At 44.7% G+C, this 18,856-nt stretch overlaps 3 protein-coding genes across 10 annotated transcripts in view; 2 read left to right on the top strand and 1 right to left on the bottom strand.

Annotated features, from left to right (window-relative positions):
- The window catches only part of AARS1 (alanyl-tRNA synthetase 1), a 370,792-nt gene that overhangs the window by 38,990 nt on the left and 312,946 nt on the right, over window positions 1-18,856 (bottom strand). The gene's annotated exons all lie outside the window — the stretch shown is intronic.
- The window catches only part of DDX19B (DEAD-box helicase 19B), a 43,200-nt gene continuing 27,558 nt past the window's right edge, over window positions 3,215-18,856 (top strand). For 2 of the 8 annotated variants that reach the window (XM_050772734.1, XM_050772732.1), the window contains exon 1: window positions 7,650-7,874. In XM_050772734.1, the coding sequence (XP_050628691.1) occupies window positions 7,832-7,874 (43 nt within the window). In that variant the 5' untranslated portion in view covers window positions 7,650-7,831. Of the gene's footprint in view, window positions 3,356-7,567; window positions 7,875-10,425; window positions 10,559-15,321; window positions 15,363-18,856 lie in introns of those variants that run through there. The other 6 variants (XM_050772735.1, XM_050772729.1, XM_050772736.1 and 3 more) reach the window with 6 other exon arrangements.
- DDX19A (DEAD-box helicase 19A) overlaps window positions 9,593-18,856 on the top strand; it is a 78,931-nt gene continuing 69,667 nt past the window's right edge. The window contains exon 1 of the mRNA XM_050772739.1: window positions 9,593-9,596. The gene's annotated coding sequence lies outside the window, so the exon portion shown is untranslated. The remainder of the gene's footprint in view (window positions 9,597-18,856) is intronic.

Raw genomic sequence — 18,856 nt, 5'->3', positions numbered from 1 at the left:
GCGGGCACCTGTAGTCCCAGCTACTCAGGAGGCTGAGGCAGGAGAATGGCGTGAACCCAGGAGGCAGAGCTAGCAGTGAGCTGAGATCAGGTCACTGCACTCCAGCCTGGGCCACAGAGTGATACTCTGTCTCAGAAAATAAATAAATAAATAAATAAATAAATAACTTTTTATTCATCCATTAAGACAGATTGTAGGCCAGCACAGAGGCTCACGCCTGTAATCCCAACACTTTGGGAGGCCAAGGCAGGAGGATAAATGGAGCCCAAGAGTTTAAAACCAGCCTAGGCAACAGAGTGAGACTCCGTACAAAAAAAAAAAAAATTCTTTTTAACTAGCTAGGTATAGTGGCATTCATCTGTAGTCCCAGCTACTGAAGAGGCTGAGGCACGAGGATCATTTGGAGCCCAGAAACTGAAGGCTGCAGTGAGCTAAGATCTCATGACTGCACTCCAGCCTAGGTGACAAAGCAAGACCCTTGTCTCTCTCTCTCTGTCTCAATAAATAAATAAATAAATAAAATTTAAAAAATTATAAAAACAACAGCAAACAGAAACAGGCCAGCATGATGGCAGAGTTTCACTCTCGTTGCCCAGGCTGGAGTGCAATGGCATGATCTCGGCTCATGGCAACATCTGCCTCCTGCCTCAGCCTCCCAAGTAGCTGAGATTACAGGCGCCCACCACTATACCCAGCTATTTTTTTTTTTTTCTATTTCTGGTAGAGACGGGGGTTTTCACCATGTTGGCCAGGCTGGTCTTGAACTGCTGACCTCAGGTGATTCGCCTGCCTCAGCCTACCAAAGTGTTGGGATTATAGGCGTGGGCCATCGTGCCCGGCCGCCTTGTCTCTTTTTTTTTTTTTTTTTTTTTTTTTTAGAGATGGAGTCTCACTCTGTCACCCAGGCTGGAGTGCAGTGGCCCGATCTCAACTCCCTGCAAGTTCCGCCTCCCGGGTTCACACCATTCTCCTGCCTCAGCCTCCCAAGTAGCTGGGACTACAGGCACCCGCCACCTCGCCCGGCTAGATTTTTTGTATTTTTTAGTAGAGGCAGGGTTTCATCGTGTTATCCAGGATGGTCTCGATCTCCTGACCTTGTGATCTGCCCATCTCGGCCTCCCAAAGTGCTGGGATTACAGGCTTGAGCCACCGCGCCCGGCCAAGCCTTGTCTCTTAAAACAAAAAAAAAAGATAAATTGTAATTAAGGCCCAATAGTCTCATTCCTGTATAACTAATGGTATTTTTCTGTGATATTTTTCTCTTGTAGATAATGTCAACTACATGCTAGAAAGAAAGCTATCTTAATGCAATGTGCAAATTATATATTTTAGGAAACTACTGGCAATTTCTTGATTTATTCTAGGTTAAGCAAATAGGCCTGTAGGTGGGAGTGAGTGCTATGCACATGGCTTGCTCTCCAGTAGAACATTTGTTGAACTTCATCTTGGGGCATGAGAAAGATAACCAAAGGCCTCAAGATAGTACAACAGCTGTGATTGCGCCACTACACTCCAGCCTGGGCGGCAGAGTGAAACCCCGTCTTAAAAACAACAGGCTGGGCGCGGTGGCTCATGCCTGTAATCCCAACACTTTGGGAGGCCAAGGTGGGCAGATTACCTGAAGTTGGGAGTTCAAGATCAGCCTGGCCAACCTGGTGAAACCCCATCTCTACTAAAAATACAAAAATTAGCTGGGTGTGGTGGCGGGCACTTGTAATCCCAGCTACTCGGAAGGCTGAGGCAGGAGAATCGCTTGAACCCGGGAGGCAGAGGTTACAGTGAGCTGAGATTGTGCCACTGCACTCCAGCCTGGGTGACAAGAGCGAAACTCTGTCTCAATAAATAAATAAATAAATAAAATTAAAAAAATTATAAAAACAACAGCAAACAGAAACAGGCCAGCATGATGGCACATGCCTTTAATCACCACACTTTGGAATTCTGAGGTGGGTGGATGGCTTGAGCTCAGGAGTTTGAGACTAGCCTGAGCAACAGGGCAAAACTCAATCTCTACAAAAAAATACAAAAATTAGCTGGGTGTGGTGGCATGCATCTGTAGTCCCAGCTATTCAGGAGGCTGAGGTGGGAGGATCGCTTGAGCCAGGGAAGCAGAAGAGGCAGTAAGCCATGATCGTGTCACTGCACTCCAGCCTGGGTGACAAAATGAGACGGTGTCTCAATTTTAAAAAAAAAAGAAATGGAAACAAGTGGAAAAAAAGAAAAAAAAACTAATATAGCTTTGGAAGGATGTAGCTCTAGACTCTTAACTCTCCCAAGGCATCTTAGCTACTTTATAGCATCTATCAAATGGGTTTACAATGCTCACTTACTCGGTACTAAGTCAAATGGGGATGGCTGAATTTTTAAGAGCCTCTGGGCCTGGCGCGGTGGCTTACGCCTGTAATCCCAGCACTTTGGGAGGCCGAGGCGGGCGGATCACGAGGTCAGGAGATCGAGACCATCCTGGCTAACACGGTGAAACCCCGTCTCTACTAAAAATGCAAAAAATTAGCTGGGCGAGGCGGCGGGCGCCTGTAGTCCCAGCTACTCGGGAGGCTGAGGCAGGAGAATGGCGTGAACCCGGGAGGCGGAGCTTGCAGTGAGCCGAGATCGCGCCATTGCACTCCAGCCTGGGCGACTAAGCGAGACTCTGTCTCAAAAAAAAAAAAAAAAAAAAAAGAGCCTCTGAAGGAATATTTCAATTGAGCATATTATCATTTTTTTTTTTTTGCCTCACGTATTTTTCAGACCATAAAACGCTAAAGGAATCACCTAGGATCTAAAATGCTGCTAAATTGAATAGGCCTGGGATAGGGCCTGAAAGCCTGCATTTTTAACAGGCTTCAGGTGATATTTATGCTGCTGAGAGATTATACTTGGAATACCAAGGGTCTAGTTTAGAGGATGTGCGTCTGCACCTATTTGTTCAGATGCAAAATTTTGAAAAGTTTGACCCACGGGGGAGATGCTAATGGCTCGTCATTCACCAAATGAGTGACCACTATGTGTTAGTCACTGAGGATCAAGATTAAAGACGGCAGACACTGCCCTGACCTCATGGAGTTCCTAGTCTCACCAGGAAGCCAGGCATTTAGCAGGAAACAAAGCCCTCTGCGAGAGGCTTGCGCTGTGGTCCCCCGAGTTCCTAGGCGCTTCCGCTAGCGCTGTACCGTCCCCTCAGTTGATTGGCTGACAGGATTTCCAGGTCTCAGCCAATGAGGCTCCGGCTTGGCCACTGCCAAGAGCGGCGGTTGTTGGAGTGCAACTGCCATGATCAGCTGCGATGGCCGGGGCTGCCGGCCAGGTCCGAGGTCGCGCCCTGCGGCGGTTTCCCATCACCCTGCCTGTGGGCGACGTGAGTATCTGCGAGGGTAGAAGCCAGACCCTTTCCCCCATATTTAGATGCCTTCCTCGTTCCTACTCCTGGGAAGAGGAATAACAGGATTTCTCGAGGTTTCGGCTCAAGGTCTTAGCCTTGTGATCTAGAATCCTCCAGCTGTGAGGTGGGTACTTCCTGTGATTTCAGGGTAAACTGAGACTGGCTAGACTCACGTGGGAGTAAATGTAGGAGACTGAATTCCAATCCAGATGCCCTTATTCCCCGAATCCTCTTCTCTCCACGCCCACTTTGGAAACCAGGTTCCTTCTTAGCTGGAGTCTCACCATGCGCAGGTGTGTTGGAGGTGAACTGAGGAGAATCTGGAACCCCGATGCTATTTTCAAGTTTTTTGTTTTGTTTTGAGACAGGCTGGAGTGCAGTGGCACAATCACGACTCACTGCAGCCTTGAACTCCTGGGCTCAAGCAATCCTCCCACTCAGTCTCAGGACTAGCTGGGACTACAGGCTCGCGCCACCACACCCAGCTACTTAAATTTTATTTGTTTATTTATTTATTTATTTTGGTAGAGACGGGGTCTCCCTATGTTGCCTAGGCTTGCATATTTATTTAGTAGAAGAAAAAACACATGCAAAAATCGTGTACGGGAAGGATAAACGCCAAATTTAGGATAGCTGCTGTCTTCCTGGGATGCGGATACAGAGATTATCAGCTGGACCTTAGTAATTTTATTTCTTAAGTTTTGAGGTGGGAATCTAAGTATTTGTTACATTATACTCTTTCTTGTTTGTCTGAAATACATTTTTAAGAGGGAAACATGGAGCCAAGCACAGCTGCACACACCTGTAGTCCCAGCTACTTGGGAAGCACAGGCAGGAGGACGTCTTGAGCTCAGGAATTCAAGGATATAGTGTATGCTGTAATTGTGCTTGTGAATAGCCACTGCATGCACTCCAGCCTGGGCAACATAGCAAGATCCTGTCTCTAATTAAAAAAAAAAAAAGAATCCCAGCACTTTGGGAGGCCGAGGCGGGCAGATCACAAGGTCAGGAGATCGAGACCACGGTGAAACCCCGTCTCTACTAAAAATACAAAAAATTAGCCGGGCGCGGTGGCGGGCGCCTGTAGTCCCAGCTACTCAGGAGGCTGAGGCAGGAGAATGGCGTGAACCCGGGAGGCGGAGCTTGCAGTGAGCCGAGATCGCGCCACTGCACTCCAGCCTGGGTGACAGAGCGAGAGTCCGTCTCAAAAAAAACAAAAAGAAAAGAAAAGAAACATGCATATGGAAAATAATATCAGAGGATAAAGCATACTCAATCCACCTCCACGCTTCTAGAGACCCTCACCAGGAGCAGCCACTGTTACCAGTTTTGTGTGTATTTTAACCTGTTTTTTTTCTTTTCTTTTCTTTTCTTTGAGACAGAGTCTTGCTCTGTGGCCCAGGCTGGAGTACAGTGGCGTGATCTCAGCTCACTGCAAACTCTGCCTCCCGGGTTCAAGCAGTTCTCTGCCTCAGACTCCTGAGTAGCTGGGATTACAGGCACCCACCACCATGCTCAGCTGATTTTAATATTTTTAGTAGAGATGCGGTTTCACCATCTTGACCAGGCTGGCCTTGAACTCCTGACCTCGTGATCCACCGCCTTGGCCTCCCAAAGTGCTGGGATTACAGGCGTGAGCCACCGCACCTGGCCACTTTTTTTTTTTTTTTTTTTTTTTAAGAGGAGATGGTATCACTATGTTGCCCAGGCTGGCTTCCAACTTCTGAGCTCAGGCGATCCTCCAACCTCAGCTTCAGGGGTAGCTGGGACTGCAGACACAGGCCACTGCTCCTGTCTTCTTAGGCATTTTCTATAGTGTATACAAGCATATATGGGAGCTTGGGGACTTTTGGGGTGGGGGTTCCTGTTTGTTTTGCACAAGTGAACCTACTATATATGGTCCTGCACCTTGGGCAATGTAATTTTTAACCTCATTAAACTGTTTTGCAAACTTCATTAACCTCTAGCCCTGTGAAACAATATAATTTATCTGGGAAAATATCCCCAGGGTTGCTTCTGAAGTGATGAGATGTAGGTCATGGCTACCTAGGCGGTGTTTGCCTTTTTCTTTTTAGCACACCCTCATGTGTAAGGTCAAAAACAAAAAACAAAACGTCTTCTCCAGTTAACCCTGTGAGCGTGCAGGAAAAAAGAATCATAGCAAGCAGAGTGTTCCCTGGAAATGCTTTACCCTTTCTCAAAACATTTTTACTACTACAGTACAGGTTAAATTCCACAGAGAACCCACCATGGCTTGATTTTTGTTTTTGTTGTTGTTGTTATTTGTTTATTTATTTGAGATGGAGTCTTGCTCTGTCGCCCAGGCTGGAGTGCAGTGGCATGATCTTGGCTCACTGCAACCTCCGCCTCCTGGATTCAAGCGATTCTCCTGCCTCAGCCTCCTGAGTAGCTAGGACTACAGATGCCCGCCACCATGCCCGGCTAATTTTTTTTTTTTTTTTTTTTTTTTTTTTTTTTTTTTTTTTAGTAGAGACGGGATTTCACCACATTAGCCAGGATGTTCTCGATCTCCTGAGCTCGTGATCCGCCCACTTCAGCCTCCCAAAGTGCTGGGATTACAGGTGTGAACCACCACGCCCTGCCTTTTTATTAATTAATTAATTTATTTATTTTTGAAATGGAGTTTCACTCTGTTGCCAGGCTGGAATGCAGTGGCACGATCTTGGCTCACTGCAACCTTCACCTCCCGGGTTCAAGCGATTCTCTTGCCTCAGCCTCCCAAGTAGCTGGGACTACAGGTGCATGCCACCCCACCCAGCTAATTTTTGTATTTTCAGTAGAGACAGGGTTTTACCATGTTGGCCAGGATGGTCTCAATATCCTGACCTCTCGTGATTCACCAGCCTCAGCCTACCAAAGTGCTGGGATTACAGACGTGAGCCACCATGCCCAGTCTATTTATTTATTTTTCTGAGACAGAGTTTCACTCTTGTCGCCCAGGCTTCAGTGTGATGGCATGATCTCAGCTCATTGCAACCTTTGCCTCCTGCGTTCGAGCGATTCTCCTGCCTTAGCCTTCCAAGTAGCTGGGCTTACAGGTGTGCACCACCATGCTTGGCTAATTTTTGTATTTTTAGTAGAGATGGGGTTTCACCATGTTGGCCAAGCTGGTCTCAAACTCCTGACCTCAGGTGACCCACCCACGTGGGCCTCCCAAAGTGCTGGGATTACAGGCTTGAGCCACCACACCTGGCCTCTATCTTAAAAAACAAACAAACAAACAAACAAGGCTGGGTGCAGTGGCCCACACCTGTAATCCAAGCACTTTGGGAGGCCAAGGCAGGTGGATCACAAGGTCAGGAGATGGAGACCATACTGCCTAACATGGTGAAACCCTGTCTCTACTAAAAATACAAAAATTAGCTGGGCATGGTGGCGTGGGCTTGTAATCCCAGCTACTTGGGAGGCTGAGGCAAGAGAATTTCTTGAACCCAGGAGGCGGAAGTTGCAGTGAGCCGAGATTGCGCCACTGCACTCCAGCATGGGTGACAGAGTGAGACTTCATCTCAAAAAACAAATAAACAAAAACCCAAGTGCTGAGATTACAGGCATGAGCCACCACACCTAGCTCTATTTAATTATTTTACTATTTTAATTTTATTTAATTTTTTTTCTAGACAGGGTTTTGCTCTGTCACCCAGGCTGGAGTGCAGTGGCACTATCATGGCTCACTGCAGTCTAGACCTCCTGGGCCCAAGTGATCCTTCCACCTTGGCCTCCAGAACTGCTGGGATTACATGCATGAGCCACCGCACCTGTCTGTTTTCTTCCTTTTTAACATTGTCCTGGTTATACAACCCTTACATAGGAGAGCTGCGATTCCTCTTCTTGGAGTACAAATTTATGAGTGCAGGTGCCCTTTTGTTACATGCATAAGATTGCATAGTGGTCAAGTGGACTTTTAACCAAATGGGTTTTTTGACAGGGCTGATTGCCAACACCTGGACATTTTAAATTACCAACCTGAAAAGGGAAACAGCTCTCTGCTTGTTTTGCATTTTGGTGACTATTGTTAATGGTTTTCTGTTTTGATATATTCAATCTGTTCAATCTGTATTAGTGCCTTCTCTGCCACTGTGTTGGGTGGGAATCTGATTTTGTTCTGTGGTTGGAGAGCCAAGTTGACCAGAGCTTAGGCATTTTAAGATAACTACCTCAGCTTGATGGGAAAGCCTGCTCTGCCCGGGGTTGAGGGGTACGGGCGTAAGGGTGACAGAATCGACAGCCCCAAGTGGGCAAAGGGTGGCCAAACAGGAGCGGCCTCCGACGTCACTGTGGCGCGCCGCTTCCGGTCTGCAGCCTTGTAGTGGGGCTGGAGCAGAGCCTGCCGCGAACCCCCGGAGCCCACGGTCAGTGTACCGTGCCATCCCTCGAATCCGAATCTGCCAGCACGAGCCTCCCACCCGCACCTGGGACCATGGCCACTGACTCATGGGCCCTGGCGGTAGACGAGCAGGAAGCGGCAGCCGAGTCGGTGAGTTGGCTTAAGCCCTAAAAGGGTTAGGGACTAGTTCTGGCCGGAGACTTGGTCCCTGGGAAAGGGTGGTTCCTAGGTTGATTAGAGACTGGATGGGGTGGCGGGGAGGATAGGGATGGAGCCTGGACCCTGAGGGGGCTTTGTTTACGCAGCCGCCCCCGCGTTACGTAAGCGCAGGTGAGTGCTCCTGTCGGTAAAGCGCTGAGCCGCCTGTCTGTCTTCCTGGAACCAGGAATGATCGTAGATTGTACTCATCACCCTAGATTGTGTTTTGTTTGTTTTTAATTGAAATAGAGACATGGTCTTGCTAGGTTGCCTAGGCTGGTCTGGAACTCCTGGCCTCCAGCAGTCTTCCTGCCTCCGCCTTTCAAAGCACCAGGATTACAGGCTGAGCCACGGCTCCTGGCCGCCCCGGTTTGTAATAGCTATTTTAGGTGTCATTCTCCACCTCTAGATTCAGAGCTTCTTTGGCTCAGGGACCATGTCTCTGCTCATATTTGTGTGCTTGCTCAGTGATAAATGATGGACCCAGTAGGTCTGGCAGTCAGCAAATCCTTTCCTCATCGGCTTCACTTTGTTCTTTTTTTTTCTGGGCCTGACACATGGTAAGGAACATATGTGTTAAACACTACTGCGTAGAATTAATTTCTCCCACTGAAACACTTTAAATTCTAGTAGGCTTTAAACCTACTTCTATTAGTACTTATTTCTATGACTTCCTCAAGAATAAGAACCTTGTCTTTTATATTTTATAGATGATAAAAAATAAGTTGTATATACACATTATTTAAAGAGTCAAGTGATTTTAAAAATAATGGTTCCGGCCAATTTTTTTTCCTCCCCAGAGGCAACTCCTTTTTTTTTTTTTTTTTTTTTTAGAGACAGGGTCACACTCTGTTGCCCAGGCTGGGGTGTAGTGGAGTGATCTTGGCCCACTGCAGTCTCTGCCTCCTGGTCTCAAGCCATGCTCCCAGCTCAGCCTCCTGAGTAACTGGGACTACAGGCATGTGTCACTATGCCCAACTAATTTTTGTATTTTTTTTGTAGAGATGGGGACTTGCCATGTTGCCCAGGCTGGTCTCGAACTCCGGGATGCAAGTGATCCACCTGCCTCAGCCTCCCAAAGTGCTGGGATTACAGGTGTGAGCCACCATATCCAGCCTCTTTTTTCTGTTTCTTTCTTTCTTTACATATATTTTTTGAGAGACGGTCTTGCCCTGTCACCCAGGCTGGAGTGCATTGGCACCATCTCTTGCTAACTACAACCTCCGCCTCCCAGGCTCAAGTGATCCTCCCACCTCAGCCTCCTGAGTAGCTGGGACTACAAGCATGAGCTAACCTGTGCAGCTAACTTTTTAATTTTTTGTGAAGATGAGGTCTCGCTATATTATCCGAGTTGATCTCCACCTCCTGGGCTTAAGCCATCCTCCCACCTTGGCCTCCCAAAGTGTTGGGATTATAGGCCTGAGCCACTTCGCCTGGCCCTTTGCTTTTCTATAAAATTTATTTTACTTGGAATTCTTAATTGCCTTATGTTTTTGCTTCATTTTTTTTCTTAATTATCAATTCAACCCCAAACTCTCTTCCAGTTGTCTAAGTTTATCTCAAAATGCTTAGACTCATCAAATATTCTATCAATTCCATTTCTCCCAGGCCTTTTAAGTCTACTTCAAATTGGACTAGTTACTCCTGTCTTTAGAGCACAGTTCATATTGGGGGATAGAGGGAACAGGGCAAATTTCCCTTCAGCCTAATTCTGCAGATTCATTTCTCCTTTCTCTTGTCTTTTGGATCTCTTGGATCCCTTCCTTTCTGTCCTTCCATTCTTCCGTCTTTCTTGATTTATTCCTTATTTTTGTGCAGCCATCTGTCAGCTTTCTAGAGGTGTACAGGAAGTAAATTACTTTAAGAATATTCCATGTTGAGGTGGGGGGAGGGGGGAGGGATGGCATTAGGAGGTATACCTAATGTAAATGATGAGTTAATAGGTGCAGCACACCAACATGGCACATGTATACATATGTAACAAACTTGCACGTTGTGCACATGTGCCCTAGAACTTAAAGTATAATTAAAAAAAAAAAAAAAAGAATATTCCATGTCTTAAAAAATCTAATTTTGCCCTGTAATTTGGATAATAGTTTGGCTGGGTATAGAATTGTAGGTTGAAAATTACTTTCCTGCCAAATTTTAAAGTTATTGTTCCATTGCCTTCTAGATTTCTGTATTTGTTGTTGAAATGTTTGAGACCATCCTGATTCTTGATGTGACTTGTTTTCCCCTTTCTAGGCTTGGAGAATCTTCTGTTTTCAATATTCAGAAAATGTATGGTAATATGTCTTGGCATGGGTGTATTTTCATCCATATTACTGGCCCCTGGGTGTGGGTACTTTCAATCTGAAAAACTCTTGTTCTTCAGTTATGAGAACTTTTCTTGAATAATTTCATTGTTGATTTCTTCTCCTTTGTTTTTTCTTAATTCTCTCTTTTCTGGAACTCACTCACTTTCTTTCTCTCTCTCTCTCTTTTTTTTTTTTTTCTTTTTAAGACAGGGTCTGTCTATGTTGCCCAGTCTGGAGTGCAGTAGCTATTCACAGGCAGAATCATAGTGCACTACAGCCTTGAACTCCTGGGCTCAAGGGATCCTCCTGCCTCAGCCTCCCTCGTAGCTGGGACTACAGGTGCGCACCACTACACAGCTTTTCCCAGAACTCTTATTAGATGAATGTTGTATCAGTTGGACTGGCCCTTTAGGTTGTTTTTTTTTTTTTTTTTTTTTTTTTTTTTTTTTTTGAGATGAAGTTTCGCTCTTGTCCCCCAGGCTGGAGTGCAATAGCGCGATCTTGGCTCACTGCAGCCTCTGCTTCTTGAGTTTAAGCGATTCTCCTGCCTCAGCCTCCTGAGTAGCTGGGATTACAGGCATGTGCCACCATGCCTGGCTACTTTTTGTATTTTTAGTAGAGGTGGGGTTTCACCATGTTGGCCAGGCTGGTCTTGAACTCCTGGCCTCAAGTGATCCACACACCTCAGCCTCCCAAAGTCCTAGGGTTACAGGCGTGAGCCACTGCACCTGGCCAGCCCTTTAAGTTTTTAAAGTCAGGTTTATGGAGGTATAATTTACATAGAGTAAAATTAAACTTTGTTAGTGTACAGTTCTATGAATTTTGACAAAAGCATACAGTTCTGTAACTACCACCACAGTCAACATATAAACCATCTCTACAGAGAACTACAACTGCTTGTAGTTCACTCCCTCTCCTCACCCTTCTCTGGCAACTGCTGATATGTTTTCTGTCATTATAGTTTTGCCTTTTCCAGATGTTATAAAATGGAATCATGTAATATGTAACCTTTTGAAAAGTCTAGCTTCTTCCACTTAGTATTATGCATTTGGAATTCAACCAAGTTGCATGTATCAGTAGTTCGTTCCTTTTTATTGCTAAGTAGAATTCCATTGTGGATATACACAGTTTGCTTATTCTTCTATTGGTGGACACTTGTGTAATTTTCAGTCTGAGACAATATGAAGAAAGCTACTCTATACATTAAGGTACAGATTTTTGTATGGATATATGTTTGCATTTCTCTTGGGTAAAGTCAATACTGAAGAGTAGGATTTACTGTGTTATGTGGTATGTGTTTAACTTTATAAGTTATATGCCAAACTGTTTTCCAAAGTGTATCATTCTGCTTTCCCAACAGCAATGGATGAGAGCTTCAACTGCCCCACATCCTTCCCTGCACAGTATTGTCGGTTTCCTTCATTCTGATAGGTACATGGTGGTGGTGTCTCATTGTGATTTTAACTTATATATCTCCCTAATGACTAATGATGTTGAAAATCTTTTCATGTGCTTATTTGCCATCTATGTAACTTCTTTGAAGTGGGTTTTCAAACCTTTTGCCCATTTTTAAAGTAGGATTGTTTTTGTTTTTAGTTGGGAAGGTTTATATATTCTGGATAGAAGTTCTGTTTTTTTGTTTGTCTGTTTGTTTGTTTTAGACAGGGTCTCACTCTGTCACCCAGCTAGAGTGCAGTGGCGCTATCTTGGCTCACTGAAACCTTCACCTCCTGGGCTCAAGGGATCCTCCCACTCGGCCTCCAGAGTAGCTGGGACCACAGGCATGCGCCACCACATCTGGCTGATGTTTGTATTTTTTGTAGAGACAGGGTTTTACCATGTTGCCCAGGCTGGTCTTGGAACTCCTGGGTTCAAGCAATCCACCCACCTGGGCCTCCCAGAGTGCTGGGATGGATAACAGGCGTGGTAAGTCCTTTATCGGATATGTTTTGCATATATTCTCCCAAACTACAACTTGTCTTTTTTCAACAGTACTTTTCAAATAATAGACATTTTCAACTTTGATTAACCTAATTTATCAATTTTTAAGTGATTAGTTCTTTTTATGTTCCAAGATATACACCTTATCCAAGGCCACAAGGATTTTCTCCTGTGTTCTCTAGAAGTCTTACAGTTTTAAATTTTACATTTATGTCTGTGATCCATTTTACATTTTGAGTTAAATTTTTTCTAATAGGTATGGATTGAGGTTCATCTTTTTTTTTTTTTTTTTTTTTTTTTTTTGAGGGGGAGTCTTGCTCTGTCTCCAGGCTGGAGTGCAGTGGCGCGATCTCGGCTCACTGCAACCTCTGCCTCCCAGGTTCAAGCAATTCTCCTGCCTCAGCCTCCTGAGAAGCTGGGATTACAGGTGTCCGCCACCACGCCCAGCTAATTTTTGTATTTTTAGTAGAGACAGGGTTTCACCATATTGGCCAGGCTGGTCTCAAACTCCTGACCTCGTGATCTGCCCGCCTCAGCCTCCCAAAGTGCTAGGATTACAGGCGTGAGCTGCTGTGCCGGCTGAGGTTCATGTGTTCATCTTTTTCACATAGAGATGTCTTTTTTTTTTTGAGACAAAGTCTCACTCTTGTACCCAGGCTGGAGTGCAGTGGCACGATCTTGACTCACTGCAACCTCCGCCTCCTGGGTTCATGCGATTCTCCTGCCTCAGTCCCCCAAATAGCTGGGATTACAGGTGCCTGCCACCAAGCCCGGCTACTTTGGTATTTTTAGTAGAGACAGGGTTTCACCATGTTGGCCAGGCTGGTCTGGAACCCCTGACCTCACCCGCCTTGGCCTCTCAAAGTGCTGGGATTACAGGCGTGAGCCACCGCGCCTGGCCAGAGATGTCTTAATTGTTCCAGCACCATTTGTTGAAAAGTCCTTTGGTTTTATTTTTTCTTCTGTTTTTCATCTTTGTCTCTTTTTTTTTCCTTTCTTTTTTTCTATATTTCGTGGGAGATTTTCTTAAGTACTGTCTAGTGTATTTCATTTTCACTTCTACTTTCGTATTTTTAATTTAAGGAACTTTTTTCTTCTTCCTTTACTGTTCCTTTTTTACAGACAATACCCTGTACTGCTTTCATGGTCATAATATCTGCATCATTTGGAGGATATTTTTCTTCATCTCTCTGCTCAGTCTCTGTTTCATGTGAGGCGTGTTTTATCTTTACATTTCAGTATCTACTTTTTCATGATGACTATTTCTCAGATGTCTGTAATCCTTGCTTGGCCACTCATATTTAAGAGTGAGTGACTAAAAAGTTGAGTGGAAGCTGTAAACACATGAGTGGGGCTTGTCTATTCTGACCTTAACTATATATATTTAGTGGTCTGTGTCAGTGTCCTAAGAACTTTCCTCCCGGTCTGGCCAGATTTTGCAGAGAGGGATCCTCTAATTTCCTGCCTAGATGGTAGAGGTCTGACTCAGTGTTCTGGAATCTAGGTGGAGGAAAGGGTGAGGGAGGTCTCAGCACTCAGAATACCTGCTTCCACTTAATGCTCCTATTTTCATTATGGCATCCCCTCCCTTAAGTGTGGCCCTTATCCATTTGAGCATTTCTCATGCCTAACCTGGCAGGCATTGTTAATTGAGTAAATGAACTGTGTAGTTTGTTATTCTGTTACATGGCTCTGTTGCAAAGAAACTTTTGAGCATTCACTCTCAATATGTACATATCTGTTTAGAAATTGCATACTTTATTGTTTTACTAAATATATTATGTACATTATAAAGCAAATACAAAATTAATAAAGGCTGAGATAAAAATGAAATAATGCTTTCCTGTGCTTCTGTGTGCTGGCTTCATATTTTTATTAGCCAATGTCTCAAGGCACAATATACACTTAGAAAAAAACCACATCATTAGTCAATGTAGAGATAAATATGTATTTCAAGTAGTTCTGAGAGGTTTTTACTTTTTTTTTAATTTTTATTATTATTTTTAATTTTTATTTATTTATTTTTTGAGACAGAGTCTCACTCTGTCGCCCAGGCTGTAGTGCAGTGGCGCGATCTCGGCTCACTGTAAGCTCCGCCTCCCAAGTTCACACCATTCTCCTGCCTCAGCCTCCTGAGTAGCTGGGACTACAGGCGCCCACCACCATGCCTGGCTAATTTTTTTGTATTTTTTTTGTAGAGACGCGGTTTCACTGATGGTCTCAATCTCCTGACCTCGTGATCCACCTGCCTTGGCCTCTCAAAGTGCTGGGATTATAGGCGTGAGCTACTGTGCCTGGCCTGTTTTTTTTTTTTTATTTTTTAGTTCTGAGAGTTTTGACTATTTTAACTAACTTCTTGTTAGGTCAGTTTTTTTGTTGTTGTTGTCTTTTTTTTTTTTTTTTTTTAAATAGTGTCTCACTTTGTCACCCAGGCTGGAGTGCAGTGGTGTGTACATGGCTCACTGCACCCTTGACCTCCCAGGCTCATGCAGTCCTCCCACCTCAGCCCTGCAAGTAGCTGGGACTACAGGTGTGCACCGCCACACCTGGCAAATTTTTGTATTTTTTGTAGACATATGGTTTCACCATGTTGCTCAGGGTAGTCTCAAGTTCCTGAGCTCAAGCGATCACCTGCCTTGGCCTCCCAAAGTGCTGGCATTATAGGCATGAGCCACCGCACCCAGCCATTCAGGTCAGGTTAAATTGTCATTGTTTTAACCTATTAATGTGCCTAAGAGGGTTTGTTAGGAGTAGGTAGCTTTGACATTTTCTATTTGGCTTGAGTTTATGTCATAGAATTATCTTTCAGATAGAACAGAAACTCATAATAATGAACCCAGTGATAATAAAAACTCAGGTGTAAAAAGATTAACTCTTGCTATTTTTAGCAGGCCCAAACTAGCCATTTTATTAACCTTACAACAACAAATTCCTGCATTTTATGAAACAGAATCTTGAGACCCTATTATTACAACATTACGGTGAGATTAAAGTGTACAGTTCACTGATGGTGTATTCAGAAGTGTGTAGCTTATATCAGTCAGTTTTAGAACATTTTTATCACCCCAAAAGGTAACTCTGTACACATTAGCAGTCACTCCCTGTTTCCCCACAAACTCCCCAGCTCTAGGCAACCACTAATCTACTTTCTGTCTCTTTAGATTTGCCTCTTTTAAACATTTCATATAGATGGAAACATACGGTATGTGATCCTTTGTGACTAGCTTCTTTTACTTAGTATAATGAACTAAGATTCATTAGTTGTAGCATGTATCGGTACTGTATTCCTTATTGTTGCCAAATAATATTCCATTGTGTGGATATACCACATTTTATTTATCCATTCGTCAGTTTCTGGACATTTGGATTATTTCTACTTTTTAGCTACTATGAATAATACTGCTTTTGATTGATTAATGTACAAGTTTTTGTGTGGACACATAGTTTCAATACTCGGGTATATATCTAGAAGTGGAACTGCTGGATTATATAGGAATTCTCTGTTTAACTTTTGAGGAAGTGCCAAGATGTTTTCCAAAGCAGCTGCATCATTAATCTTTAAGATTAGTATTGTCTATGAATGGCACTTTTTTTTTTTGAGACAAGAGTCACGCACTGTCGCCCAGGCTGGAGTGCCATGGCAGCATCTCAGCTCACTGCAACCTCTGCCTCCTGGGTTCAAGCGATTCTCATGCCTCAGCTTCCTAAGTAGGTGGGACTACAAGCATGTGCCACCGTGCCCAGCTAATTTTTTGTATTTCAGTAGAGATAGGGTTTCATCATCTTGCCCACACTGGTCTCGAACTCCTGAGCTCAAGCAATCCACCCATGTCAGCCTCCCAAAGTACTAGGATTACAAGGGTGAGCCACCACATCTGGCCGTGTGTGTGTGTGTGTGTGTGTGTGTGTGCATTTTTTTTTTTTTTTTTTTTTGAGATGGAGTCTTGCTCTGTCGCCCAGGCTGGAGTGCAGTGGTGCGATCTCGACTCACTGCAAGCTCTGCCTCCCGGGTTCATGCCATTCTCCTGCCTCAGCCTCCTGAGTAGCTTGGCCTGCCACCACACCCGGCTAATTTTTTGTATTTTTTAGTAGAGACAGGGTTTCACCGTGTTAGCCAGGATGGTCTCGATCTCCTGACCTCATGATCTGCCTGCCTTGGCCTCCCAAACTGCTGGGATTACAGGCGTGAGCCACCGCACCCTGGCATGTGTGTATTTTTTTAAAATAGAGATGGGGTCTCACTCTGTCACCCAGGCTGGAATGCAGTGGCAAGATCATAGCACATTGTAACCTGGAACTCCTGGGCTCAAGCAATCCTCCCGCCTCAGCCTCCCTGGTAGCTGCCCAGCTAATATTTTTATTTATTTTATTTTAAAATTCATTTAAATGTATTATTTATTTTATTTATTTATTTTTATGTATTTATTTTTTTGAGACGGAGTCTCACTGTGTCATCAAGGCTGGAGTGCAGTGGCACCATGTTGGCTCACTGCAACCTCCGTCTCCTGGGTTCAAGTAATTCTCCTGCCTCAGCCTCCCGAGTAGCTGGGATTACAGGCACCCACCACCATGCCCGGCTAGTTTTTATATTTTTAGTAGAGATGGGGTTTCACCATGTTGGCCAGTCTGGTCTCAAACTCCTGACCTTCAGGTGATCCACCTGCCTTGGCCTCCCAAAGTGCTGGGAATTACAGGTGTGAGCCACTGCACCTGCCCTATTTATTTATTTTTTTTAAGACAGTCTCACTCTTTTGGCCAGGCTGGAGTGCAATGGCGGGATCTCGGCTCACTGCAACCTCTGCCTCCTGGGTTCAAGTGATTCTCCTGCCTCAGCCTCCTGAGTAGCTGGGATTATAGGCATGCACCACCATATCTGGCTAATTTTTTTTTGTATTTTTTTTAGTAGAGACGGGGTTTTACCATGTTGGTCAGGCTGGTCTCGAACTCCTGACCTCAGGTGATCAGCCTGCCTCGGCCTTCCAAAGCACTGGGATTTCAGGAATGAGCCACCATGCCCAGCCTATTTATTTATTTATTTTTTAGGAGATGGGGTCTTGCTATGTTGCCCAGGCTTGTCTCAAACTTCTTGAGTTCAAGGGATCCTCCCTCCTCGGCCTCCAAAAGTGCTGGGATTGAAGTCACAAGCTACCATGCTCTGCCAATATTTTTTTTTTTTTTTTTTTTTTTTTTTTTTTTGAGACGGAGTCTTGCTCTGTCGCCCAAGCTGGAGTGCAGTGGCGCGATCCTGGCTCACTGCAAGCTCCGCCTCCTGGGTTCACGCCATTCTCCTGCCCCAGCCTCCCGAGTAGCTGGGACTACAGGCGCCCACCACTGCGCCCGGCTCATTTTTTGTATTTTTAGTAGAGACGGGGTTTCACCGTGGTCTAGATCTCCTGACCTTGTGATCCGCCCGCCTCGGCCTCCCAAAGTGCTGGGATTACAGGCGTGAGCCACCGCGCCCAGCCCAATATTTTTATTTTTAAGCTTTGTAGAGGTGGAGTCTCACTATGTTGCCCAGGCTTGTCTCAGACTCCTGGCCTCAAGGGATCCTCCCACTTCAGCCTCCCAAAGTGCTGGGGATTATAGGCATGAGCCACTGCACCTGGCTCTCTTTTTCAATTTAGAGGGCAAAGGGATTGAAAAACTGATGAGAGGCTGGGCGCGGTGGCTCACGCCTGTGGCTCACGCCCAGCCTGGGCAACAGAGCAAGACTCCATCTCAAAACCTCACAATTTTGCCAGAGACAGTTCCTATTCAGGATAGTTCATTACCATTAAATCTTCCTTCTTATGTTTCAAGAATCCTTTCTCAAGTAGCTTTGGAATAAAATGAAGTATAACTGAATTATTCTCAATTATTTTGACATCTTAACTATTAAAGCACTGAAAATTCTGGGTATTATAAAAGTAGAGCTTTGGGCAATTTGGAAATGGTGGGAGTTTTTAAAAGTTTGTCTTGCCTTTTCATTAGTTTTCTGGATTTCAAAATGGTTTCCAATCAAGTTGCAAGAAAAATCGGTTTTTCCTTTTGATTCAAATAAACAGAGCACAGGTATCTGAACTAACTGCTTTCAACATAAGTTTTAGCATTCAGTTCACTGACACTAAGGTGGGTAATGCAAACTTTAATGCTGCTTTTGTATTGTAGGCTTTGAGATCCTTACAGCCAAGTAAAGGCTGTGTCTTCTAGATTCTACAGGAACCTCTTCAGAATTCTGATACATTGTAATCAAAACAACATCTATTGGCCCTGCACAGTGGCTCACGCCTGTAATCCCAGCACTTTGGGAGTAATCCCAGCACTTTGGGAGGCCGAGGTGGGCGGATCATGAGGTCAGGAGATGGAGACCATCCTGGCTAACACAGTGAAACCCCATCTCTACTAAAAATACAAAAAAAAAAAAAAAAAAATTAGCTGGGCGTTGTGGCCAGCGCCTGTAGTCCCAGCTACTTGGGAGGCTGAGGCAAGAGAATGGCATGAACACAGGAAGTGGAGCTTGCACTGAGCCGAGATCGCGCCACTGCAGGCCAGCCTGGGTGACAGGGAGACTCCGTCTCAAAAAAAAAGAAAAAAAATCTATTATTTTTATTTACAATGTTGCTACCACCTTTTCCTACACATTTCATTTTACCCTGTTAACTTTGAGTTGAACAATGTATCAACAAAAGAATGTTAGCCCAGCCTGGTGGCAGGCAC

This window comes from Macaca thibetana, chromosome 20 (assembly GCF_024542745.1).
Source record: "Macaca thibetana thibetana isolate TM-01 chromosome 20, ASM2454274v1, whole genome shotgun sequence".
NCBI classification, from domain to species: Eukaryota; Metazoa; Chordata; class Mammalia; order Primates; family Cercopithecidae; genus Macaca; species Macaca thibetana.
This window is presented reverse-complemented; position numbering and strand designations above follow the sequence as displayed.